Raw genomic sequence first — 23,900 nt, forward strand, 5'->3', positions numbered from 1 at the left:
TGTCCTTCATCTCCTATCTCCAAACCACCTTAGGCACTAAAACACGGTGGACGCTCCTGGGCATTTGGGGTTTCCAAGGAGTTCGTGGGAACTTCTGACCATGTGCTCTCTCCATTGTGTCCATTGGAAGCCTGAGGGGCAGACCTTGCCTGGACCCCACGCTGCTCCCCCATTAGCAGAGAATGTCAACGACGACCTTGTGCCTGTGGAGGTTTCTTCACCCTTGAGCCCCCCTGCCTGTGACCCCTTCTCTGACCGTGGCATTTTGGCTTTCAGATCTTGGAATGAAGGCTGTCCTTAAACTTACTCCAAGCAGAGCTCTGTTCACTGCAGAGCTATTTTCAACCTCTGGTTGAAATTCACAGTTTATTTTTAGGCACATTTCATGTTGAAAAGCAAAAGCCATTTCCCAGCCATTCAGAAGGAGAATAATGGGTGCCATTTTCCTTCTGTTCTTGGCTGAGTTGTCTAAAGGAGGGATTTCAGGGCTTGCGACTGGAACACTTTCTCTGCTTGGAAAGTTGCACATGAAGGATTCTAGGTCATGCTGTGGGCTGAAGGGAGGCAGGAATCTCCATGCTCTGTTCTGAAAGAAGGTGGGAAGGGCTGCTTTGGGGCAGATGGGTGTCTCCTAGAGAGGTATGGGTGGGTACTGCAGAGGGCTTCTCTGGAGCAGGTGCTTGTACTGGTGTTTCAGAGATCCAGTGTTTGGCCCTGTTTTCTGCTGCAGCCCTGGCCTTCAGCCCTCTGTTTTTACCCCCTTGCTCTCTGTACTTCAAGGTCTGTCCCTTAGGCAGAAGGACCCAGTTGTCTTAGCTGATTTTAGAGTAGGAGTAGCATCTTGCTTACCCCAGATCTCAGCTTCTCCAGAACAGATTTCTACCCCAGCTACAAAAGTACTTTTTAACATTTTTGGGGGGAGGGACAAGGTCCCATTATGTAGACCAGACTGACTTTGATCTCAGATCTGTCTGCCTCTTCCTGCATGCTGGAATTGTGCACAACCATGCCCAGCTTTTAAAGCTACTTTTAATTAACAAAGGTGCATTATTTGGATCTACCCTTATTTTTGCCACAGTCAGAGGCCCATTATGCAATTGAGAAGGTTGTACTAGTGGGGTAGGGAGGAAGAACACCAAGTTCTAGGTAATTCAATGAAACTGACAGAAAAAAAGCCAACCCACTTCCTGAGTTCTCAGGGTTGACTGCTCCGGTTTAGACATTAACCTTGATCTCTAGGGTTGAGGGCTTTTCTCTGCTCACTTCTCAAGATTGCATTTGAAGAAAAGCGCACCTGTGGTTAAGAGCTTGGCTTCTGGCTTCCGACCAACCAGTGATTGAATCCTGTCCCTGCCTTGTTTGTGCTGTGACCCCAGCCAGTGGCCGGATCTCTGAGGTCTTGGTTCCTCTTCTGTCAACCTGGGAGTCACTGGGTCCTCCTCCTTCCATGAGATTTCACAGGTGGCATGCCAAGCAGGTAGGCCAAGCAGCACTTGGCCCTGTTCCTGCCACATGGCAAGTGCTCACCCAGCTGTAGCTATTTCAAGAATGTTCCTTTTTCCCTCTTCCGTCTCCTAAGAGCCAGTCAGAATGATCAAATGTTCAAATCTTTTGGGGTGGGTGCATTGGACAGGGGTGTGGGTGATTGCTGACTGAGGTAATTTTTGGTGCTGGCTCTTCCCTACAGGTGGTCCTTGTAGGGACAGGGGTAGGTTTTAGACCCTTGCAAGCATATGTTGTATTTTTAAATGACATATCCCAAGTCTTCTGAGCTTGCAGATAAGAAAATAAACCTCTGAGATGGGTAGAAACAACACATACCCTTCTGCTACCCTCAACACTCCTTAGAGCAAGATACCCAGGAATCTCAGAACTTTGGTGCTAGAACCTTCCCTGGAGAAGGGGTTGGCCCAGTCAAGAATATCTGCCCTAAGTCTGAGGCCTCCTTCTTGCGGTCTGCCTTTTTCTTTTGCCTTGTGTCCCAGGATCTGAGGACAAAGCTCTTGTCACCTGCTATACCTATGTTTTGTTTTGGTTGCTGCCATGGGGTTCTGATTTGGGGTGCTAAGGGGATCTGGTTCCTACTCCATAGATACTTGCTCATGCTGAGGATCTGGGGGGTCCTAAGTGCTTGTGGTGGTTTCTGAAGACCTAGATTTTCCTTACAGGAACCTCACCTAAGAAGGCAAAGAAGTGACCCATTTCCACCTGACTCTCAGGTCTTATCTTTGTGCCTTTCAACTACTATAGACTAGGGCAGCTTTTAAACGGAAGTTCATGTTTCACAGTTCTGGAGGCTGGGTGGTGCAAGCAGGGCATTGATAACCACTGGTGAGGATCCGGTAGTAGAGAAGTAATGCCTTCCTTCTGTGTCTTCCTGTAGTAGACAGTGCTGGCTGAAACCCCTTATAAGGGCACTAATCCTAATCATGGCAGCTCCGTCCTCATGACCTAGTTGCCCACCAAAGGCTCAATTCCAAATATGTTAGGATTATGATTCTAACATAAATTTTATAGGGGACACAGATATTGGAGCTATTAGCAATTTGATTTCCAGACTTGGGTCTGTTTCCTAGAATATAGACTTCTGTTTTGGCATTTGCTTTTTGTAGTGAGAAATAATAATTCAAGCTGGGTACAATGGCAATCTCAGTCCTTCCTTGGAAGGTGGTGGGAGGAAGACCAGGAGTTCAAGATCATTCTTGACTATGTAAGAGGTTGGAGGCCAGCCTGAGCTCAAAAACAAAACACCACAAAATAAAAAAAGAAATTCAGATTCAAAGGCATGCTTAAGCAGGAGGGTCATTGAGTGTATTTGAAGCAGAATGAACCCCAGATTTATGTGTCTTAAAAAGGAACTTCTCCCTTCTCCACTTGACCCCATTTCTGGCTCCTTTTTCTTTTTAAAAGACTGTTAAAGGGAATTCTTGGCTTTCTGCCTGCTGCCAGTGAATCAGATGCACAGCTTGGAAAAGGGTTGATTTCACTGGGCCCATCCTCCGACACAGAGAGCTGCCTCTGCCTTTGGGTCCAGGGTATCTCTGCTAGTCGAGCTGTGTATCTTCAGATGTCGTATGTTGTGCGCCTGCTGAATGACTAGCTTTGTCCGCAGTGTCCCTCATCTCTGTGGATGAAAGCTTGGTGGGAAAAACGGGGAAGCAGACCCTCTCCTGAAGGGCCCACATTCCTCCCTGTTTGCCTCTTGTGAAGCTTTGTAGATCTCAGAGGGCTTTGAGGGGTGACTTACTTGGGGACAATGGGGATGCTGTGACTTACCTGGTTGTGCATCTTTGTGTGGCTCCTGGTACAATTCATTCATGCCTTCTGCTTGTAGAGGAGGAACCTAGACTCAGAGGTCATATGTCATGCTGGTGAATGGTTCTCGACCCAGTCTGCCACCTTGAGTGCAGCAAAACCAAGAGGCATTTGAATGAAGAAGCAAAAGGCGTCCCCCCATTTCTCCTTCAGCATCCCCAGACCTAGGACAAATGCATAGGCTCAGTGTGTGTTTGAGTGCACACTCAAGTAGGGAGTCACATTCCTACCACCTTTGGTCAGGTGTGATCATCAGTGCCTACCACTGCTGTTTATTTTCCCCGCTACAGATATGGGGTGCTGTGGGTACATGGGTTGTCAGGTAATCTGACTGCTCAGGTGCCTTCCTGTCATGAAGAAGGAAATCTTACAAGGATGATGTGGGATTCTCCTCTGTATGCTGTGAATGCCATTGGTTAATAAAGAAGCTGCTTTGGGCTTATTGCAGTGCAGAATAGGGCAAGGCTGGAGTTCCAAGCCCATAGAGGAGGAGAGAGTAGACAGAGTCAATGAGAAGCCATGTAGCTTCCACAGGAGACAAATGCTGAATGGAATCTTACCGGTTGACCACAACCACGTGGCAGTACACAGATTAATAAAAATGGCTTAATTTAAGGTATAAGAACTAGCCAATAAGCAGTGTGAGCTAATAGGCCAAGCAGTGTTGTAATAATACAGTTTCTATGTGTTTTTTGGGGTCTGGATGGCTGGGAAACAGATGAGCAGCCTCCGACTACATAAAGATATGTTTGTGTTTGCACAAAGGAACATTTGCAGACATCCCTAGGCCATGTTAGGTGGACTTTCCTGACCGTATTAGGATCAAAACAAGCTTGTGAGACTGTCTCACTATGTAATCCTGTTGTGTGGCCTGGAGGTCAGGCTGGCCTCAAACTCATAGGGATTTGCCTACCTCTCTCTGCTTCCTGGGTACTGGGATTAGAAGTGTGCACCACTATGCCCAGCCAAGACAGTCCTCTTAACTTTTGACATTAGTATCCAGAGCTCCTCCAACTGGTTTTCAAACTCAAGTGTGCATCATAGCCCACATAGGAATGTTAAAACTTGCTACTGAGCCAGGCAGTGGTGGCGCACGCCTTTAATCCCACCACTTCGGAGGCAGAGGCAGGCAGATCTCTGTGAGTTCAAGGCCAGCCTGGTCTACAGAGCAAGTTCAAGGACAGAGAAACCCTGTCTTGAAAAAACAAAACAAAATAAACAAGAAAACTTGCTGCTGGCTGGGCCATCCCCAGCGTGTCTGATTTGGTAGAGATCTTATACTCCTAACACATTTCCAGGAGATGCTGATGCTGCTAGTGCAGGGCCCCACTCTGCAAACCATTAGTCTATTGAAAGACGGTGTCCAGCAGTGTCTGGCATCCTAGACAAGGAGTCTTTTTATATCCTAGACATTTCTGTGGCTGGTAGAAGCTACAGCTTGAGAGAGGCAGATAAAGACCCAGTAGGGGAAGGGGTGTAGATTTGGTTAGAATCTTCAGGATTGTTCAGAGAGATTCCAGTGCTGTCCCATGAGCCCCTTAAACCTATGGGCATCTTCTAGTCTGCTTAGAACAGTTTATTACCAGAACCAACTGTCAGTAAGGAAAATGCTGCCCTGCCATAGGCCTCTGCTGACCTGTCTTCCTCTCTTGCCTCCTGGCTGCCACTAGATGCTCTACCTCTAATCTAGTCCCTTGTTCTTAATCTCCATTTCCAGGCTGCTGCTTTCTGCACTGTCCTCAGTGTCTCCTTTGGTGCTATCTGTCTCATATCTCTCACACTGTAATTGTGGGTACCTAGGGCAGCTCCTATCCTGAAGAGAGCCTGCTAACTCTTGAATCCACACAAAGTCCAGAGGCCTCAGGTTCAGTTCTGCATGTATCAGGGCTTACCTAGCGTGTAAATCCGACCATCACACTCTTGTAGACCAGGCTGGTCTCGAACTCACAGAGATCCGCCTGCCTCTGCCTCCCGAGTGCTGGGATTAAAGGCGTGCGCCACCACCGCCCGGCTTTTTTTTTTTTTTTTTAATTTTTTTAAATTTTTTATTTTTTTTTTTTTTGTTTTTCGAGACAGGGTTTCTCTGTGGTTTTGGAGCCTGTCCTGGAACTAGCTCTTGTAGACCAGGCTGGTCTCGAACTCACAGAGATCCGCCTGCCTCTGCCTCCCAAGTGCTGGGATTAAAGGCGCTTTTTTATTTTTAAATAGGTGTATGTGTGTGTTGCAGTGCAAGTGTGGAAGTCAGAAGACAACTTTCAGAAGTCTTCTCCTTCTACCATGTGGGTCTTGAACTCAGGTCATCAAATTTGGTAGCAATCACCTTTGTTCACTCAGCCATCTCAGCAGCCCTAGATATCCCGCCCAGAGCAGTCCCCTCCCCAAAGTAGCCCCTCTTTCCTACCATCAGCTATTCACAGCCCTTGGACTGAGTTGTGCTCTCCCCAGAGCAGCCAGCATGTACCTGGAAAAGGATGCTCAGGAAATCAGGGTGTGGAGAACACATGCCTGGATCATTGAGCAGTATGGCTGAGTATGTGTGCCTTCTGACTGCCTTTGGCCCTCTCTAAGTATTTTTTCATGGTCCCTTCACTAAATGAAGAAAGTAACTTTTTGGCTTCATTTGTCCCTTTGGCAGCAGGTGGTGTGGGGTGATACAGGCAGCCAGCAGGCCACAAAGGTTGGTAGAACTGTGTGTCTGGACTAGAGTTCCAGAATTTCTTTTCATTTGAAATGGAAAAACCCTTTTTGCATTTTATATTGTCCAGATTGGCTAGTAATGTTGACCATGTGGTGTAAGGGTGTTGGATAATACTTATGTTTATGTTCTTATTGGTTACCATGGCAAAAAAAAAAATCAGAATAGATGGTTTCCATGGAGATTATCTTACAGTTAGTTTCTGTGAAGGTTTGGACACTGCTGTGGATTCAGTGAACGCTGTCATTGCCATCAGGGGCTTTCTCTATGCAGTGCCAAAGGCTCAGGCAGACATTCTTTGGGCTTAGGCAAAGCCAACTGTCTCCCATGCTTGCAGACTCAGGGCCCCCAAAGGTGGAGGTGACCCTGTAGCTCTGCTTCCTGCTGGGGTTCTCCAGCCTGGCATCAGCCCACAGCACTTGCTATCAAAATAAACAAAGCCTTTGTGTGACAGAAATGTTCAGCCTAGCCCAGGAGTGGAGCAGGAAGCAGCATATGGGCCTGGGAGCCCTCACCTGGCTTCTGCAGAGGCAGAGCCTTCCATCTTCCCCATGTGCCTTAGAAGCCCTAGAGCGTGCCTCTAATTCCAGATACCGCATTTTGCTCTAAACAAGGGTTTTCCCTAATTATGTAACTGTAAAGCTCTTGTCAAATTCAGCAAAATTAGTGATTTCTTCCTAACAATACTGAGAGCATGTTCACATTTTCCCATATTGTGTCAAGAATGTCATTTTGTGGGACTGGGTATGTGGCTTAGTTGGCACAGTGCCTGCCTATCATGTCTAAAGTACTGTTTGTTTCCCTGCACCAAATAAAAACAGGTGTGGTAATGAATGTCTGTAATCCCAGCCCTTGGAAGCAGTAGGCAGAAGGATCCTAAATTCAAGGTCATCTTTGGCTACATAGCAATTTCAAAGCCGTCCTGCATTATTTGAGACCCTGTCTCAAAGAAAAGAAAAAGAAAAATTATTTGTTCTCTTTGCTCAAGTAAGGATATAAAAAACATTAACACCCTTGTGTGTCATGCTGTTATCTGAATACTCCTCTTGGTCCTGCCTGCAGTTCAGGGTAGGGGGGTGTAGAGTCTTTGACCTGCACCTGGGGTCAGGCCAGGGACAAAGGGACCCACTATCCTCAGGGAGCCCTGTCTCTTCCTGGAGCTGTGGTGGGCAGGTAGGCAAGCTGCTGCTAGTGACCTGGGATGGCATCAGATAAGATGTACTGGCCCTCTTTGAAGCCTGCAGGAGTAGGGGAGGAATGATGTAACTATAGTTCATTCTGCTGTCTGCAACTTCATTTTCTGGGAAGCAGAGAGGCCATGAGACTCCTTGGGGTATGGCCTCCCATGAAGCATGCGGCACTGGCAAAGGACTCTGGCTGGCTAATCTGAAGCCAGCTACCTCTGCTGATTGGATAGTTGGGCCTGGGTGTCTGTCTTGGCAGGACTAGTTCATGTACAATTATGCTGTGCGAAATATGAATTAACTGAGCTTGGGAGTGATGCCTGGGGTATGGTTCGTGGCTCTGATACTCTCCATTGAACTAAGTGCAAAGAAAACTTAAAATAGTCCGCCTTTGTTCCCGGAGTTTTAAAATTCAACTCCAGTAGTTACAATGATCTGTTTTCAAGTGGATCTATAAATAAACTGCTACTGCTCCTCTTTGTCACCAAAAGCTTCCGCGTCTTCCAGAGACGTCTCTGCCGCTCATCTTCATCAGATGCCTCTCATCTCATCTGTGGGGCAGCTGCAGCCCTCATCAAGCTGGGCTGGCACATGGAGTTTGTAAAGACAGCATGTTCCCTCTTTAAAATCCAGTTGTCCCCAAATTAACTACACAGGGAGAAATAATAGCTTTGCACTGCAGAGACTTGGAGTAGGGACAGTCCCCACTGATGAGGTCAGCACCCTCAGCGTTCAGTCCTGTCTGCCCAGACCCTGCAGTGTCAAAATGTGTAACCTGAATCCCATCATGTGAAACATCATTCAAAACCAAAGTGAGAGCCACTTGAGAAAATAACTGACCAATATTCTTGAAAAGGACAAAGGAGGGTTGAGGAGCTGACACAGATTGCGGGAAGCTGAGTGGATAATAAAGCATGAGTGAGGGACTGGGTCAGCCTGGAAAGTGCTCTGAGTGTGGAGCCCCAGCACTCACGTGAGAAGCCAGGCGTGGCAGGGCACAGCTATAGTCCCAGTGGTGGGAGGCAGAGGTAGGAAGATCCCTGGAGCTCGCTGACTAGCCAGCCTAGCCAAATCAGTGAGCTTCAGGCTCTGTGAGAGACCTTGTCTCAAAAAATACAGTGGAGAGCCCTGAGGAAGACAGCTCTGCCCTCCACAGTGTGCAGGCACACGCTGCACACACACAGGTCCTGGATAATATTCTGTCTAGACGGGCGATCCAAGGGTATCAGCCACAGAACTGGTGAAACTCACACAGCGCTATTCGCTTTGGCTGGTGGTGTTTCCCAGTGCTAATCTGATCTAGATACTGCCCTATGGCTTTGTAAGATGCCAACCCTGGGGGTGGGGGTATGCATATTATAAATTCCCTGTGCTATTTTTTCTAACTTTTCTATAAGTCTAAAATTAGTTAAAAATAATTTAAGCTTTTTTTTTTTTTTAATCCAACTATAGTCAACACTGAGGCCTTATTAGAAATCTTGATCTGCTCTCTCCCTGGCCTCCAGGCACTTGGCATATGCAGGGCAGACATTTCTAGATAGCCCTGAGAGATTCAGTATAGTTGTAGTAGACCTTCAGGAATGTTTGTGGGATTGACCTGAATAGGAACTACCGTGATTGGAGACCCCGCGTTCCAAGGGAGCGCTCTTTCCCAGGAGTGAGTCTGGAGTTGGCAGATCAGCTGCACTGTTTCCTTCGTAAAATCCCTGTGGTCTCACTGTCCACCTTTATTCTGGTTTGTCTTCCCTAACTATGTAATATTCTCTCATTTTTAAGACTTTTGGGTTATTTTTCTTGTTTGTTTGGTTGGTTGGTTTTGGAGACGGGGTCGTCTCTAAGTAGCTATGGCTGGCCTGAAATTCCCTATGTAGACCAGGCTGGCCTTGAATTCATAGAGATCCACTTGCCTCTGCTTCCCAAGTGCTGGGATTAAAGGTGTGCACCGCCACCGCCAGGCTCCAGTTCTCTGTGTGTGGTCTTGACCCCCCCCTTACCTTGCTGCCAGAAGTGTGTGGCTCTGACTGTGCTATGGCAGTGGTGAAAGCTTCAGCTCCAGAAGACCAGCTGTTTCTTAAGGTCTCCACTGATTTAAACTGCTTACCCTTCTCAGTTTCATCTTGCTCCCCTCTCCCTTACCCCTGTGTCATTTCAGGATAGACCTCCTCACTTTTCCTGAGAGTCAGTGTGAACCCTGCCTGCCAGGGCGTTCCCTCCCCCGTTTGAAGACTCCCCATTCTGTGTGAGAAATGCTTGGAAACTCTTGGAGCCAGGTTGGTTGTGAACCCGGAGTGACTTTCCAGACCCCGGGGCAGGCAGAGTGGGGCTCTGTGCTTTGTCTGTGTATCATTTGCCCAGATGTAGTGAAATCACCTGCACTCCCTACCTCTCTGAGGGGAAGCATGTCATGAAATGGGGACCATGTTGCTTTTGGTCCTGAAACCCAGATTGCACTGGTTCTGCGTGGCAGGGAGGGCCTGTCATCAACGTGTTGATCAGGCCTGTGAATTCTTTGCAATCCATTTAAAGACAAGTACTCATCTTCCCAGCAGTGAGAGCTTATCAAGTCAGGTGTGTAGCCCTGAGACCTGTCTGGGGTCTTTGGTTGCAGAGTGTCCCATTCAGCTTTGAGGCTACTATTTAGACCCCAGAACTTGTATCTCTCTATTCCAGGACTTAAGCAAATGGCCCAGCACTCTGTCCTCCCCAGAACTGGTGTGGGGACCGGGCATGTTGATAAGTCTAGAAAACCAGCAATGGTAAACAAATCCTAGGCTCACGCTTGGGCAAACATTGGCCAGACTGCCAAACAATTAGATGCTTTTAGGAAACCAGAATTCCTTGTGGCTTCAGAGCTATGTTTAGAACCAGAAGTTTCTTCTCCTGTGGGATTTCAGGCTGGAACCCTAAATTACAAGACAAATACGGCTATAGGATGTACGGTTTGCAAATATATGTGATTTAAGAAGATAGCCCTGCCTGTTCCATGTGAGAAGCTGGGCATGAGGCTGAGTCCAAATGAACTCTGCCTTTTAATTCCCTCCCCAGGGCCAAGTTAAGCATACATGAAGGCAACTGTTAGCTTCTGAGAGCAGCTGAAGGCCTGACATCAGGACAAGGAAACACCTTCTGAACTCCTCTTGCTAAGTGAGCCAACTATGGTGAAAGGTGTGTGTGTGTGTGCGTGTATCTCTGTGTGTATGTGTCCATCATTCCTTCCAGCATGGCACTCGGCCAGTCCTCGGAAACTCAGTGATATGCTCTGGTGTGTTAAGTGGGCAGTGATCAGGCAGGCAGTTCAAGAAGGAAATTCGAGCCTGAGAGCCCAGCCCTGGGTCACCTCAGCTTCCCCGTTCTGGCTACATCTGAAGCCATGGGTCAATTCTTGAACTCTTGTCCATTTTAGGAGCAGGCTGTCCAGAGGACAAGGTCCAGGGTGAACAATTAAAAGAAAAGGAGAAATGTACTTTGAGCAAATGTTAATCATCACCCACCCACCCGCCTGCAGGACCCATTCTGTTAGCTCAGCTCAACATCTTCCTGTCAAGTGACAGCTGCTTCTGGCTTCTTGCCCACTGTGTGCAGTCCTTGCTTGACTCGGCATGGATCCCTGTGTGACTAAGGGCTGCTTGGGAAGCCCTGCCTCTGGGGTCAGCTTCTTCCTCCCTTCCACTGGGGAGACTGCACTGAAATGACGTTCTCTGCTTTACACGTGTGGAAATTAACTCCCATATTGATGGCAAGCCTCCTGAGCCTCTAGAGTTGTCAGCCTTGGCTTAGCCCGTTGGCGTTGCTCTGTGTGTGGGGGGTGCTTTTCACCTTTGAGTGCAGAGTGGCAGTGATGTTAAGAATGTCAAGTGTGGCCGGGCGGTGGTGGCGCACGCCTTTAATCCCAGCACTCGGGAGGCAGAGGGCAGGCGGATCTCTGTGAGTTCGAGGCCAGCCTGGTCTACAAGAGCTAGTTCCAGGACAGGCACCAAAGCTACAGAGAAACCCTGTCTCGAAAAACCAAAAAAAAAAAAAAAAAAAAAGAATGTCAAGTGTGTTGTGTGCTGGACAGGAGGGCTCCTAGGAGCATTGTAGATCTAATAGTATCTTTGAAGGATTGATAGAACTTTGTCATTACAAATAGTAATATTCACATTGAAAAAAATGATCAGTTCTGAGCTTTGGCGAACAGATAAAGTTAGGTAACACCACCACCCTACACACAATCAAGGTACAGAATATTTCATTCATTCCAAAAAGTTTCCTTTGTGCAACTACTAAATGACTTGCTTGTTGTGGGTTTTAGTTTTTGAGACAGGGTCTCACTGTGTAGCCCTGGCTGGCCTGGAACTTGCTGTGTAGACCAGGCTGTCCTCGAACTCATAGAGGTCTGTCTGCCTCTGCCAAAATTAAAGGCATGTGCCATCATGCCCAGCTGTTGTGAGGTGGGTTTGTTTGGTTTTTTTGCATATATGTGTGAGTAATATGTAAACGTGTGAGTACATGTTATGTGGATGTGTGTATACATGCTTGTAGAACTGTACTTGTGGGCTGGTCTTCATTGGGAATTTGCTTATCATACACTGAATGTATTAGTTTCTTTTCTCCTGCTGTGGACAAGTACCTAACAGAAGCAAAATAAAGAAGGTTTTATTTTGGCTCACAGTTTGAGAGGATACAGTCCATCGTGCTGGGCAGGCAAGGTGGCGGAGCATGAGATGGCTGCTCATACTGTGTCTGCAAGTCAGGAAGGGGAGACAGAAGCTGATGTTCCACTCAGTTTTCCGTTTTGTTCAGTCTGGGACCCCAGCCGGTGGGATGCTGCTGCCACGTTCAGAGTGAGTCACTCCTCTGTTAAACTTTTGAAAACATCTCACAGGCATGACCAAAGGTATATGCCCTGATGACATCAAGAATAAGCATCACACCTGAGACCCGCTAAAGCCCCTAGGATGCTTTGATATAAACAGGTGTGATCTTTCCACTTCAGCACTGCTGTGGTCATTCTGCCCTTGTCATTACTCAAGGCCCTGCTACTTTGAGTGCTCACCCTGGCACTTAGCTTTCCCATGTCTGCTTCCGTCCCTGTTCACCACCAGGCTTCACAGGAAATGCCACAGCTCTCAAGTGCTGGAGTGCAGATGAGTGGCCATAGGGCAGCGGGGCGGAGCCATGGCCCTCTGTTGCAGTGCAGACACTGAAGAGGTTCTGTCAGAGGAATTCCACTGCACCTGTGGGGTGGGCCTTTTGAGGTATCAAGTATTTGTGGAGGGCCTCTGTTCTCTGCTTCCAGGCATTCCAGGACAGGCAGGGGAGCAGTGATGGAGAAACAGGCTCAGAGAACCTAGTGACCACCACAGAGACACTAAAGAGAAAATGCACAGAGAAGTCCAGCCGTAGCCAGTATGACCTGTCACCTGTCACAGGCTACCTGATATCCTGGAAGTTGATGCTCTGAGATTAGATCTCAGCCTGGTGATTTTGAGAAAGGCACCGTAACCTGCCAGGGTGATCTTTCCTGAGAGAGCATTTAGCCTGAGTGTTCTCTAACTGAAAAATAATAAAACAATTCCTACTGTGAAGGACCCTCAAGGACTTAGTGAGGTGACATTAAATCAGGGCCTGCAATGATGGCAGGTAAATAGCAGTGACAGCCCGATCAGCCTTCAGTGCTGTGGTGCTAGGGTTTTGTTCTTTTGAGACAGGATGGCCTAGACCATGGCCTTAAGTTCACTGTGTAGCTCAGGCTAGCCTCCACACTTGTGATCCTCCTGTTTCAGCTTCCAGAAACCCCAGATTCTTTTTAAATTTTTTTCTTTTGTTTACTTACTATATCTTTATTCTTTATTTAAAATTTTATTATTATTGAGTATGTATGTATACACTAGCCCGTGTGTACAATACACACCCGCATGTATGGAGGTTAGAGGACAACTTCTAGCCAGTCAGTTCTTTGTCATGGGTTTGGGATTGAATTTAGCAAGTGGTTGTCCTCACTAAGCCATCTTCCCGCTACTCCAATCCCCATATGTAGCCCAGGCTACTGTGGAGTTCACAGCCTCTTGCCTTAGCCTCCGGTGCTGGGATTGCATTTCTTTCCTCAGTTTCCCATGTGAACGCATGGTATCCATGGGAACACATTTCTCTCCTAAAGCCGCTTCTCCAGCTTGGAATACTATGGCTCCAGTCCTTGCTGCTCCCTTGGATCTGCTCAGCTCTGGCTCAGAGGGAGATTGCTAAAGTTTGTGCTCACTCCCCTCCCCCACATCATCCACTGTTTCCAGAAGCCCAGTTCAGCACTGGCAGCTTCTGGGCTGTTCTGCAACAACACTCAGAATTTCCATTCCCTCCTTCCCAGGCAGCAGGCAGCGCCATTCTGGCTGTCCTCATGGAGATGCCTGCTGTGGGGCAGGAAGCTTGTAACCTTCTCTCAGTAGTCTTTTCTGGTGGAACCGTGGGGACTCGGCGCCTAGGGGAAGAGTGTGTCTGTCTGGAACGAGTAGGCACAGGACGAAAACGATTTTCAAGGCTTGCTGCTGACTTCAGATGATTTCAGTCATTTGCTCCATTTTTCAGATGAGAAGGTAGAGGCACTAGCTGGTCAGTGGTGGAGCCAAGGCCTCTCTGGCTTCTTCCTCACCAGTGACAGAACTGCCTGCGCCTGGGGATCACTGTGGCTGACACAGCCTTCCTGGCAAGGCTAGTAGACTTCTTAAGTATTTCCTTTTGGAATGGGCTTCTGGGTAGACATTGAGACCTGAAGCACTTGATCCCTGGAAGGCCTGGAAGAGCCCTGGTCCCGACAGCCAAGACCTTAGGAAATGGCCACATCATCCAGCAGACATGCCAGCCATGGGCATGTGGGCACGGCACTGATTTTCTCAAGAATGCACCTCCGGCTTGTGTTTCACATTCTAGTTCTTTGGCTACCAGATCTGGCATTTTTCAAGTTCACATCAATATGTCCTTGAGAGTTTGTGGTTTATGAGATCAGGACTCTTTTCTAATAAAGAGAAATATTAGGTAGGTTCCATATGCTGAATTGTCCTTGCCTTTCTCCTCTGTCACCTGGGAATCCTCGCCTGGGTCCCTTCTTTTCAAGGACTGTGATGTGATCCAGGTGAACATGTCCAGGCCAGATCGTCTTCCAGGACTGGGTTGCTGTGGCTTAGTCTGAGAGGGAAGACATTGAGGGGAAGATGTAAGCAGCCAGCTTCTGATTGTGGGTCCACAGGCATCCCAGCACTGTCAGGGCTGGGCAGTATCCTAGGTGAGTCCCAGATGTACCCAGCATAACCACTGCCTGTGACTCTGGAGGTGGGCGGCTTCTGGGAGGAGAAGGCTTGACTCTTGTGCATGGGTGGTTCACAAGCCTTGAGCCTAGTGACGTCCTGGGTTTGTGGGGAAGAGTGATGAGTACAGGCAAGAGGGAGCGACAGACCTATGGACGGCCCATGGAGAAGCCAACATTGATTCGTCTGCCTGTGTTCTATCCCTTGTTCTGAAGATGAAGTGGCTAGAGGAACAGGGCTGGAAGAGGGAGTTCCCGAGGGGGAGGGCAGTGCACTTTTAGCAGAGGAAGAAGTGTAGGTGAAAGCACCCCCTGGAGAGGAAAGTGTGGTGCAAGACCCAGAGCACAGAGGCAGGAAAGGGGCGTGGAAGGAGGTAGATTAGATGGACAGAGCCCTGAGGGGGACATGGTACATCTGGAATGTCCATGAGACATTTGTGGGTCAACAAAACTTGGGGGTGTCCCAGAGCATCGGCTGTCACTAGCCCGCAGTGGAGCCTGCATCTGAGTACAGAGAGGGGCTCAGTGACCCTTCATGCCGCTAAAAACCCAAGTGCCGCCCATTCCTGCAGTCCTGTCTGAAACAAGCCAGCTGTGCCTGTCCTGTGGGTTCTGGCTCTTGCCAGCCATCTGGGCATAACAGCCACACAGGGATCTTTGTTTTTCCAGGCGACCTGGGGCAGGGCAAGATCTGGACCATCCCCTCTCATTTCTGGGCCACAGCTGTTGGGCCCTTAGGAAGGTGTTAGTGAAACCTGGGGCAGCCAGTGTTGGGAGGGTGGAATTGAGGTTAAACAGTAGTCTGGGAGAAGGGGAGACTTCAGGGCCATGCAGTTTTCATGTCTCTAGTTCCTCCAAGATGCATCCTGGATGGTGCCTGAGAGTGAAGAGTTGAGAGATGAACCAATCTCCCTGAGGACCTCATCTTGTTTGGACTGCCAGGCACTAAACTGTACTTCTCAGTCCCTGCTGTGAAAGATGGGTGTATGAATCTCAGTGTGTTGGAAGGGTATGTGTCCTTTTTCCCTGCTGACGCTGAGAAGCCATTTCCTCAGGTTTCCTGGTTTCTCAGATAACCTATCTTTGTTTTGTTTGTTTGGTTGGTTGGTTTTTCAATACAATGTTTCGCTATAGCTTTGGAGCCTGTCCTGGAACTAGCTCTTGTAGAACAGGCTGGTCTTGAACTGACAGAAATCTGCCTGCCTCTGCCTCCCGAGTGCTAGGATTAAAGGCGTGCGCCACCACCATCTGGCTTCAGATAATCTACCTTTGAAGATGACCCTCTCTCCTTTTGTTTCTAAAGTATTAACTAGTCTGAGGGATTGTTCTCTGTCTTTAGCCAGAAATGGATTTGCCTGGCCCACCAGGCAGAGACAAGAGTCTGGAGTCCGTGCAACGTCAGCCCCAGGAACCTGTCAGTATGCCCCAAACACTGACCAGCACACTGGAGCACATCGTGGGCCAACTGGATGTCCTCACACAGGTAGGTTCTGATGGGAACAGGTGCTCATCCATCTACATTGTTCTAGCATTTGAACCGTTTGATGTTGGTTGGCAGGTACTGGTACTGAGTTTTGTTTTAATGAGCCAGGGTCACTTTACATAGCCTAGGCTGACCCTGAACTGGAAATCCCCTTACTCCAGTGTCTCCTGAGCACTGCTGTAACAGGGTGTGTGTGTGTGTGTGTGTGTGTGTGTGTGAGAGAGAGAGAGAGAGAGAGAGAGAGAGAGAGAGAGAGAGAGAGAGAGAGAGCATTGCCAGGAACTGCTGGGTTTTTTAAAATTAGAAGCTCACAGTGCCTTTGCGTTCCTTGTGCACTCATTGTGTCCTTCTCTGGATCAAAGGCATGCTGACTGTCTTGGTTATGTTTTCTGTTGTTCCAATGAAATACCATGACCAAAAACAAATTGGGGGAAAGGGTTTATTTGGCTTATACTTTGACATCACAGTTTGTCACTGAAGAGACGCAGCGCAGGAACTCGAGCAGGACAGGAGCCTAGAGACAGGAGCTGATGCTATTAAGAGGTGCTGCTTACTGCATGCTCTCCATGACTTGCTCTGCCTGCTTTCTTATAGACTCCAGGACCACCAGTTTAGGGGTGATCCCACCCACCATGGACTGAGCCCTCCCCCATCAAATACTAATTAAGAAAATGCCCTACAGACTTGCTTGCCGCTTGATCTTACAGAAGCATTTTCTTTTGGTTTTCAAGACATTTTCTTAGTGGAGAGTCTCTGTGTATTCTTGGCTTTCCTAGAACTGAACTCACTCTGTAGACCAGGTTGGTCTCAAACTCAGAGATCCTTCTGCCTCTGCCTCCCGAGTGCTGAGATTAAAAGCGTGTGCCACCACCATCCAACTGGAAGCATTTTCTTTTCTTCTTTTTTTTTTCAGATTTATCTATCTATCTATTTATTTATTTATTATGTATGCAGTGTTCTTGTGGTTATGTGGTTGCTAGGAATTGAACTCAGGACCTCCGGAAGCACAGCCAGTGCTCTTAACCACTGTGCCGTCTCTCCAGCCCCCAGAAGCATTTTCTTTTCTTTCCTTTTTTTTAAAAAAATTTATTTATTTATTTATTTATTTATTTATTTATTTATTTTGGTTTTTCAAGTCAGGTTTCCTCTGTGTAACAGCCCTAGCTATCCTGGAACTCACTCTGTAGAGCACGGTGGCCTCAAACTCACAGAGATCCACCTATTTCTGCCTTCCGAGTGATGGGGGTTAAAGGCAGTGCGCCACCACTGCCCAAGCCAGAAGCATTTTCTTAGTGGAGAGTCTCTCTTCTCAAATGACTCTGGTGTGTGTCAAGCTGACATGAAATTAGTGAGCAAAGAGGCTGACCCCTTTGATTTTAACCCTGGGGAAGCAGGGGTATATGGGCGTCTGTGAGTTCCAGGCCAGCTGGCTCTGTATATTAAGTTCCAGACTGGCCAAGGCTGCGTGGTGTGAACTTGCATAGTCTTTTTTTTATTTGTTTGTTTGTTTGTTTGTTTGTGGTTTTTTTTTTTTTTAAGATAGGGTTTCTCTGTGTAGCTTTGACTGTCCTGGAACTTACTCTGTAGGCCAGGCTGATCTTGAACTCACAGTGATCTGGCTTTTAAAATAAACAAAATGTTTCTGCACGCATGAAGGGGGAGGGGAAAGAGAAAGAAGGAGAGAGAGAGAAAAAAAAATGGACCTGTTTTCCAACCTACATTAATGAAATATCAGCGTCTTCCTGGGATCCTGGCTGTTGGAGCTATGTAAACCGCAACCACCAGACTCAAAATCACACATAAGTTTCTACCCGAGTTTGCCCATCCTGGGGTGGCTGGAGCCACAGTGGTGCTTTGAGAGAAGTCCGTTCATCTTTTGCCTTCCAGAATGCGGGAGCAGTGAGTGGCCATTTCTGCAAGCCTGGGTTTGGACTCAGTGTTGGTTTTTATTCCCCGGGTGTGCTTGGTTTCCCCACCCCTTTAGTTCTCTAAACTCCAGTGCCTTGGCCTGTAATACACAGGTTGTCTGGGCTCTTGGCCTCCATGTTTGTGGTAAGGGTTAGCAGATTTGAATCACTGCAGAGTTTGGCTCACGCCTGGCTCTAAGTGTGTCTATTGAGTGAGTGTGTACTGTGGTCCTTCTACCCATGATCTTCATCAGTGAGGTCAATGTGGATCCTACTCTCCAGACAGAGCTTAACTTTCATTAGCAACTTGCAATTTATAGCATAGCAGTTTTGGGATGAACAAAATATCCTGACTTGAGGTAGCAGCGGCACTGGGGAATGCCCAGAGGAGAGTCACATGAGGGAGGCCCTGACAGAAGAGCAACCTGCCTATGGTCTGGAGGGACCATGCAAATCCCGGGGTAGCTGACGTGTGGTGCGGTGAGCAAGGCAGTCTGAAAGATCCTCTGTCCGCCTAGAACCTGGGCACTAGCTGCCAGGCAGGGACTTTATAGGTCCCTATATCCCGTGCCGGCTTGTGGTTAACAAGGCTGTGAGGGACACGTGGTCTGCTAGGACAGGTTGTAAAAGCGGGAGAGGAGTGAGCAGCCCAGCTCAGTCCCATGGGGGAATGCAAGGGATGGCCAAACAAAATGGAGCTGAAACCTGGTGCCGTTCCCTGACTCTGGACCTCGGGCTGTGTCTGTCATTAGCGGAATGTCAACCTTGGGTCCATAGATGGAAGTACCCAGGGGAGAGGCAGGTGTCAGGGTGTGAGGCTCCAGAGCACACTGTGGAGACATTCTGGAAAGCCTGTTAGCCCCCGAGAAGAAAGGCTGCTCTGAAGAGATGTGAGCTGCGTGCAAAGTCTTTAAGGTGAAAATCCCACTTCACGCCTGACAGAAACCGCCTCATGCTCTTCACAGCCTCGTGGAGTGAGAGGTCGGGGGAGGTAGAGTCCTTAGGACCTTACAGGCTAAAATTGGAAATCAAGTCTGAGAAGGTGGCTAAAAATGCAGGAGCACAGCACTGAAAACTCTTCCTGCTGCTGGTTTCGGAGCGCACGTGAAGGCTTTGTTTTGTTAGCAGTCAGGAGTATGATAGTAGCTTTGTAAGGCACTCATAGAGGGCAGGCTAGCCTGCAGCTCAGTACCTGACAGTGTTTGGTCTTTTTGCAAATCCACGGTGGTCTTATCCTCTGTTCCTTGGTGCCACGAAGTGAAAAGTGTCCCCTTTAGACCCACTGTGTCCTGAGGAAGCTTGGGTTCCTTGGAGCCGTACACAAGGCCATAGGCCCAGCCCGCTTTTGTACAAGGTACATTGGGTCCTCCAAGTGCTCTTTGGAGGCTTGGTCATCAACTATTTTTTAGACCTAGTCCAAACTGAACCAGCCCTCTCCTGAGCCCTAAAACCAGGTAGCCACTGCCACCTTCCCTTCAGCTGGCTCATTCAACCAGGCTGCCTGTTTAGTCTGTGAGGTCTGGCCTGGGATCTACCCCATCAGCAGCTATTCCTCACTATGTGCTTAATCCTAAAGCCCTCTGTGCTCTGGCCACCTCAGCACAGACTCCTGCTTCAGTGATGTCCGTAAGAATCGTGTGTTGTGGGCTGGAGAGATGGCTCAGCGGTTAAGAGCACTGCCTGCTCTTCCAAAGGTCCTGAGTTCAATTCCCAGCAACCACATGGTGGCTCACAACCATCTGTAATGAGATCTGGTGCCCTCTTCTGGCCTGCAGGCGTACACACATACAGAACATTGTATACATAATAAATAAATAAATATTAAAAAAAAAAAAGAATCGTGTGTTGTACGATCTGAACTTTACTGGCCTTTTCCTTCTCTTCAAGGAAGTCTACTGCATGGTCTCCTAGGAGATGGGTCCCTTACATTTCTGTCCTACAGAACATCCTTTCTGATATTGCAGTGGGCAGGGATGATTCCTGAGGGAGTCACACAGGTCCTCCAGTGCCACCTTAAAAAAGGACTAAGGTGTTTTTTTTTGGTTTTGATTTTTCAAGACAGGGTTTATCTGTATGGCCTTAGCTATCCTAGAACTTATGCTGTAGGCCAGGCTGGCCTCATATTCACAGAGATCCACTTGCTTCTGCTTCTCAAGTGCTGGGATTAAAGGCATGTGCCCCACCACCTGCCCAGGTAGGACCCTAGTTCTTAAAGCTAAATTCTTAATTCACACTGGCAATCCTTGCACTTGGAATGCTGAGCCAAAAGGACCGATAGTGTAAGGCCAGCCTGGTCTACAGCATAAACCAACAGGTTTCTCAAAATACTAGAGAATTATGAATAAATAAAAACCTACCTCCTTGTTCAACAGTCTGGGAGTGTGGGTATACAGCTCAGTGGGGCAAGGCCACTTCTGAGGATGCTTGTAGTTTGTTTGCCACAAGTCTGAGGGACAGATGAAAAAACCTCAGCCCTCTCTAGGGAGACACCCTCCCACATTATTTCTTCTAGAAAGAAAAGTCTTGGAACTAAGCAAGTCCCCCTTGGGGCTCAGTGTGTGTCTGGCAGCCTTACCTGGTGATTCAGGGAAACCTAAGCCTCCTGTGCCTTAATCTCCAAGCCTGGAATGCAATGCTGTTACCAGCACCCACTCTCCAGGCCTTTGGGAATATAAAATGTGTCCACCTGTGTCAAGCAGTGCCCAGCAATGCTGTATATTCCTGTCGTGTTAAGCAGCCACCCCTGGTGCTGCCACTGCTTGGCTTGCTAGGGACAGAGCCTTCTATATGACAGCACCACAGAGCCATCTTCCCAATCTTCTACTGCCTCCAGAAGCTAGACCTTCCCTGCCCAGAGAGCCATTTCTTAGCCCTTACAGTAGAAGTGGTGGTTCTCTCTATGCACACACATTCACTGAGCCCATTCTCTGTTTGCTCCTGTGTGAAACCCAGTCCCTTTCTTGAGAAGTCTCCTTGACTGAATTTGATGCCAGAGCAAGGCTTTAAGAGGGAGCGGGCAGCTGGAGCCATTGAGAAAGCTAGGAACGATGGATGCATAAGAAGCCCAGGCGTGGTTAGACACTGAACAAAGCCGAGCTGGAGCCTGACCCAGCAGAAGCTGGAGGGATACAAGGTGAGATAGGAAGGACACAAGAGAGGTCAGGATTTAGCAAGAGGCAGAGCTGTCACAGGCTTGCTTCTGGGAAGCAACTTCATAAAACCTTGGAGCTAGATTTCAGGGCAGGTCAAGGAAGCGGGTGGTGAGATCAGCAAAACAGTGAAGCATCTAGCCTCCCTAGCAAGCAACTTCCCCCCACCCCAAGCCAAGAGATCTTGCAGGTCTGTCAGAATTCCAACTGGCCTTGGGGTTTGTGCAGCATCAGAAATCAGTTCTTTGGGGGGGGGGGCTGGGGTTGAGACAGGGTTTCTGTGTAGCTTTGGAGCCTGTCCTGGAACTAGCTCTTGTAGACCAGGCTGGCCTCAAATTTACAGATTCACCTGCCTCTGCCTCCTAAGCACTGGGATTAAAGGCATGCACCACCACCACCCGGCTCAGAAACCAGTTCTTTAACACATGCACATGTGCATTGGGCCTTGCTGGTTTTACCTTTTAGAGAATCCCATTTTTATAAAGTGCACTCATTACTTTTCAAAATTGCATTTATGAGCTAGGTATGGTGGTGGCACATGCCTTTAATTCCAGCACTCAGGAAACAGAACCAGGTGGATCTCTGAGTTCAAGGCCAGCCTATTCTACAGAGCAAGTTCCAGGACTACACAGAGAAACCCTGTCTCAAAAGGGGGTGGCATTTATGAGAGGAACATAACTTTTGAAATGACCTTGCAAGGTATGGACCCTTTGGTCTGTCTCCTGCTGTCTGTAGTTCCAATAGGCCGTCTTTAGGTTGGCCTGACCTTTCAGGTCTCCTCCAATCTTTTTAGATGGCGAGTCCCTGAGAGCATCTTTCTGATGCTTAGCTGAGGCCTCAGCTCTTCCCGGGCTATCCTTTGCAGCCTTCACTTGATCTCGCCTTGGGGTTTCCCAGCAGTTAGCATCTTGTCAGGTGTTGATAAGGCCTTCATAATGACTTGTACCTGGATCCACCCTGGAGTTCAGCCAGCCTGGGTTTGACTTTGTCCTGATCATAGCATAGGCAGAGCATCCTCTGCATCTCTCGGTAAACAGTTTGGGTGGGATTTTGGGATGTCTTCATCAAGGAGCTTCCTGTACTTGCTGTGCACACCTGGAAGCACATGAAGGTGAGAGGAGAAAACCGGCTCCTCGGGGTCTCCGGCCTCCACACACACGCTGTGGACTTTGTGCCCCTTTCCTCAGTAATAAACAGTGGAGGAGGAGGAGGAGGAGGAAGAAGTTGTAGTTCAGGGCTGGAGAGATGGCTCAGCAGGTAAGAAAGCGTAAATCATAAACACTGGGCACCTAGCTCGGTGGTCATGCTTGTCCAGAATCACAATACCCCAATTTTCATTCCTACTACTACCCACCACAAACTTTCCCTTTGGAACAAACTTGACCTTCCTGAAGGAAAAAAGCTGCAGTTCTTGGAGCCCAAAGGCTAGCCCCTGAGGCCACCTGCAGAGAACAGCCGCCACTCTCTTTCTCTCTCTCTTTCTCTTACTCTGACCCCCTCTGAGGCTGCTACTTGTGACTTCACTTATTCCTCTGCTTAGCTCATGGAGGATCTGATCCCAACTGGATGCCATCCATACTCAGAGTAGCCAGGATTCTTCAGCTGCCTTGTCCACCAAGTATGGAGAGGAATGGCTCCCTCTTGAAATTCACAGATGTTCTCACTGAATATACCACCTGCCTATCAGATGCCTCGGCACCTTCCCTCTCCTGGATTTGGAGGCATCCTGGGTATCTTGGACATTTGGTATCATTCCCATGGCCTCAGTTACCTTTCTTATAAATGGGAATAGCCAAACCTGCTGTGGTCCTTGGTTAACTTGTAAACTGGACTGGGACAGTTGTTTGGTAAAGATCAGCAGTTATTCCAATGTTGTCTGAGGCACTGTGAGGAAGCCCTGAGATAGCCTATAGCATGGGAGCAGCAGAAGTGGACACTCAAGTCCAGGAATCCTGTGAGCTGCCAGGGAAATGCCAGTGTCTGTCTATGACTATCAGAGGCTGTTTGTTCGATCCCGGCTGCCCTGACCCGAAATATTCACACAGAAACTGTATTAATTACAATACTGCTTGGCCAATGACTTAAGTGTATTGCTAGCTAGCTCTTATATCTTTGGTTAACCCATTTCTATTAACCTGTGAATCGCCATGTGATTGTGGCTTACCGGCAAGGTTCTAGCACGTCTGCTCCAGCGACTACATGGTGTTTCATTAGACTCCACCTACTCTCTCTGTATATCTCTTCCAGCCTGGCTTTACTCTGTTGAACCATTGGCCAAAAGCAGCTTCTTCATTAACCAAAGCAATAAAACATTCACAGCATACATCACCTCCCACATCATGTCTAGGTTGAGAAGGGAACACAAGTTGGGGTGAGGCTGTTGAAATTTAGGGATCGGGGGGCTGGAGAGATGGCTAAGAGGTTAAGAGCATTGCCTGTTCTTCCAAAGGTCCTGAGTTCAATTCCCAGCAACCACATGGTGGCTCACAACCATCTGTAATGAGGTCTGGTGCCCTCTTCTGGCCTGCAGGCATACACACAGACAGAACATTGTATACATATTAAATAAATAAAATAAAATAAAGAAATTTAGGGATCGGTCTTTGAACCTGGACTACGGCCCTCAGGGCCAAGACTGAAGCTCTTCAAAGATGTCTGCTTCTTGTGATAGCCATTCTTTGAATTGAGTTACCACGTAGCCTGGGAGGCTGCTGTGAAAAGTGCCATGTGGGCCCATTCAGCAACTTATTGTCTTCGTCTTAGACACCAACGGTAGCTGGCTTGGGGAAAATGTAGGGATTTCTTTTTTCGTAAGGTTTATTTATTTTTATTTTATGTGTATGGGTATTTTGTCTGAATGTATGTCTGTGTATCACATGTATGTCTGGTGC

At 48.1% G+C, this 23,900-nt stretch overlaps 1 protein-coding gene across 3 annotated transcripts in view; it reads left to right on the forward strand.

The window, feature by feature from the left end:
* Nucleotides 1-23,900, forward strand: part of Poc1a (POC1 centriolar protein A) — a 68,124-nt gene that overhangs the window by 31,464 nt on the left and 12,760 nt on the right. For 2 of the 3 annotated variants that reach the window (XM_057766407.1, XM_057766408.1), the window contains exon 10: nucleotides 15,810-15,953. In XM_057766407.1, coding sequence (XP_057622390.1) covers nucleotides 15,810-15,953 — 144 coding nt within the window. Of the gene's footprint in view, nucleotides 1-9,346; nucleotides 9,465-10,239; nucleotides 10,319-15,809; nucleotides 15,954-23,900 lie in introns of those variants that run through there. The other variant, XR_009056972.1, reaches the window with a different exon arrangement.

Source organism: Chionomys nivalis, chromosome 4 (assembly GCF_950005125.1).
Source record: "Chionomys nivalis chromosome 4, mChiNiv1.1, whole genome shotgun sequence".
NCBI classification, from domain to species: domain Eukaryota; kingdom Metazoa; phylum Chordata; class Mammalia; order Rodentia; family Cricetidae; genus Chionomys; species Chionomys nivalis.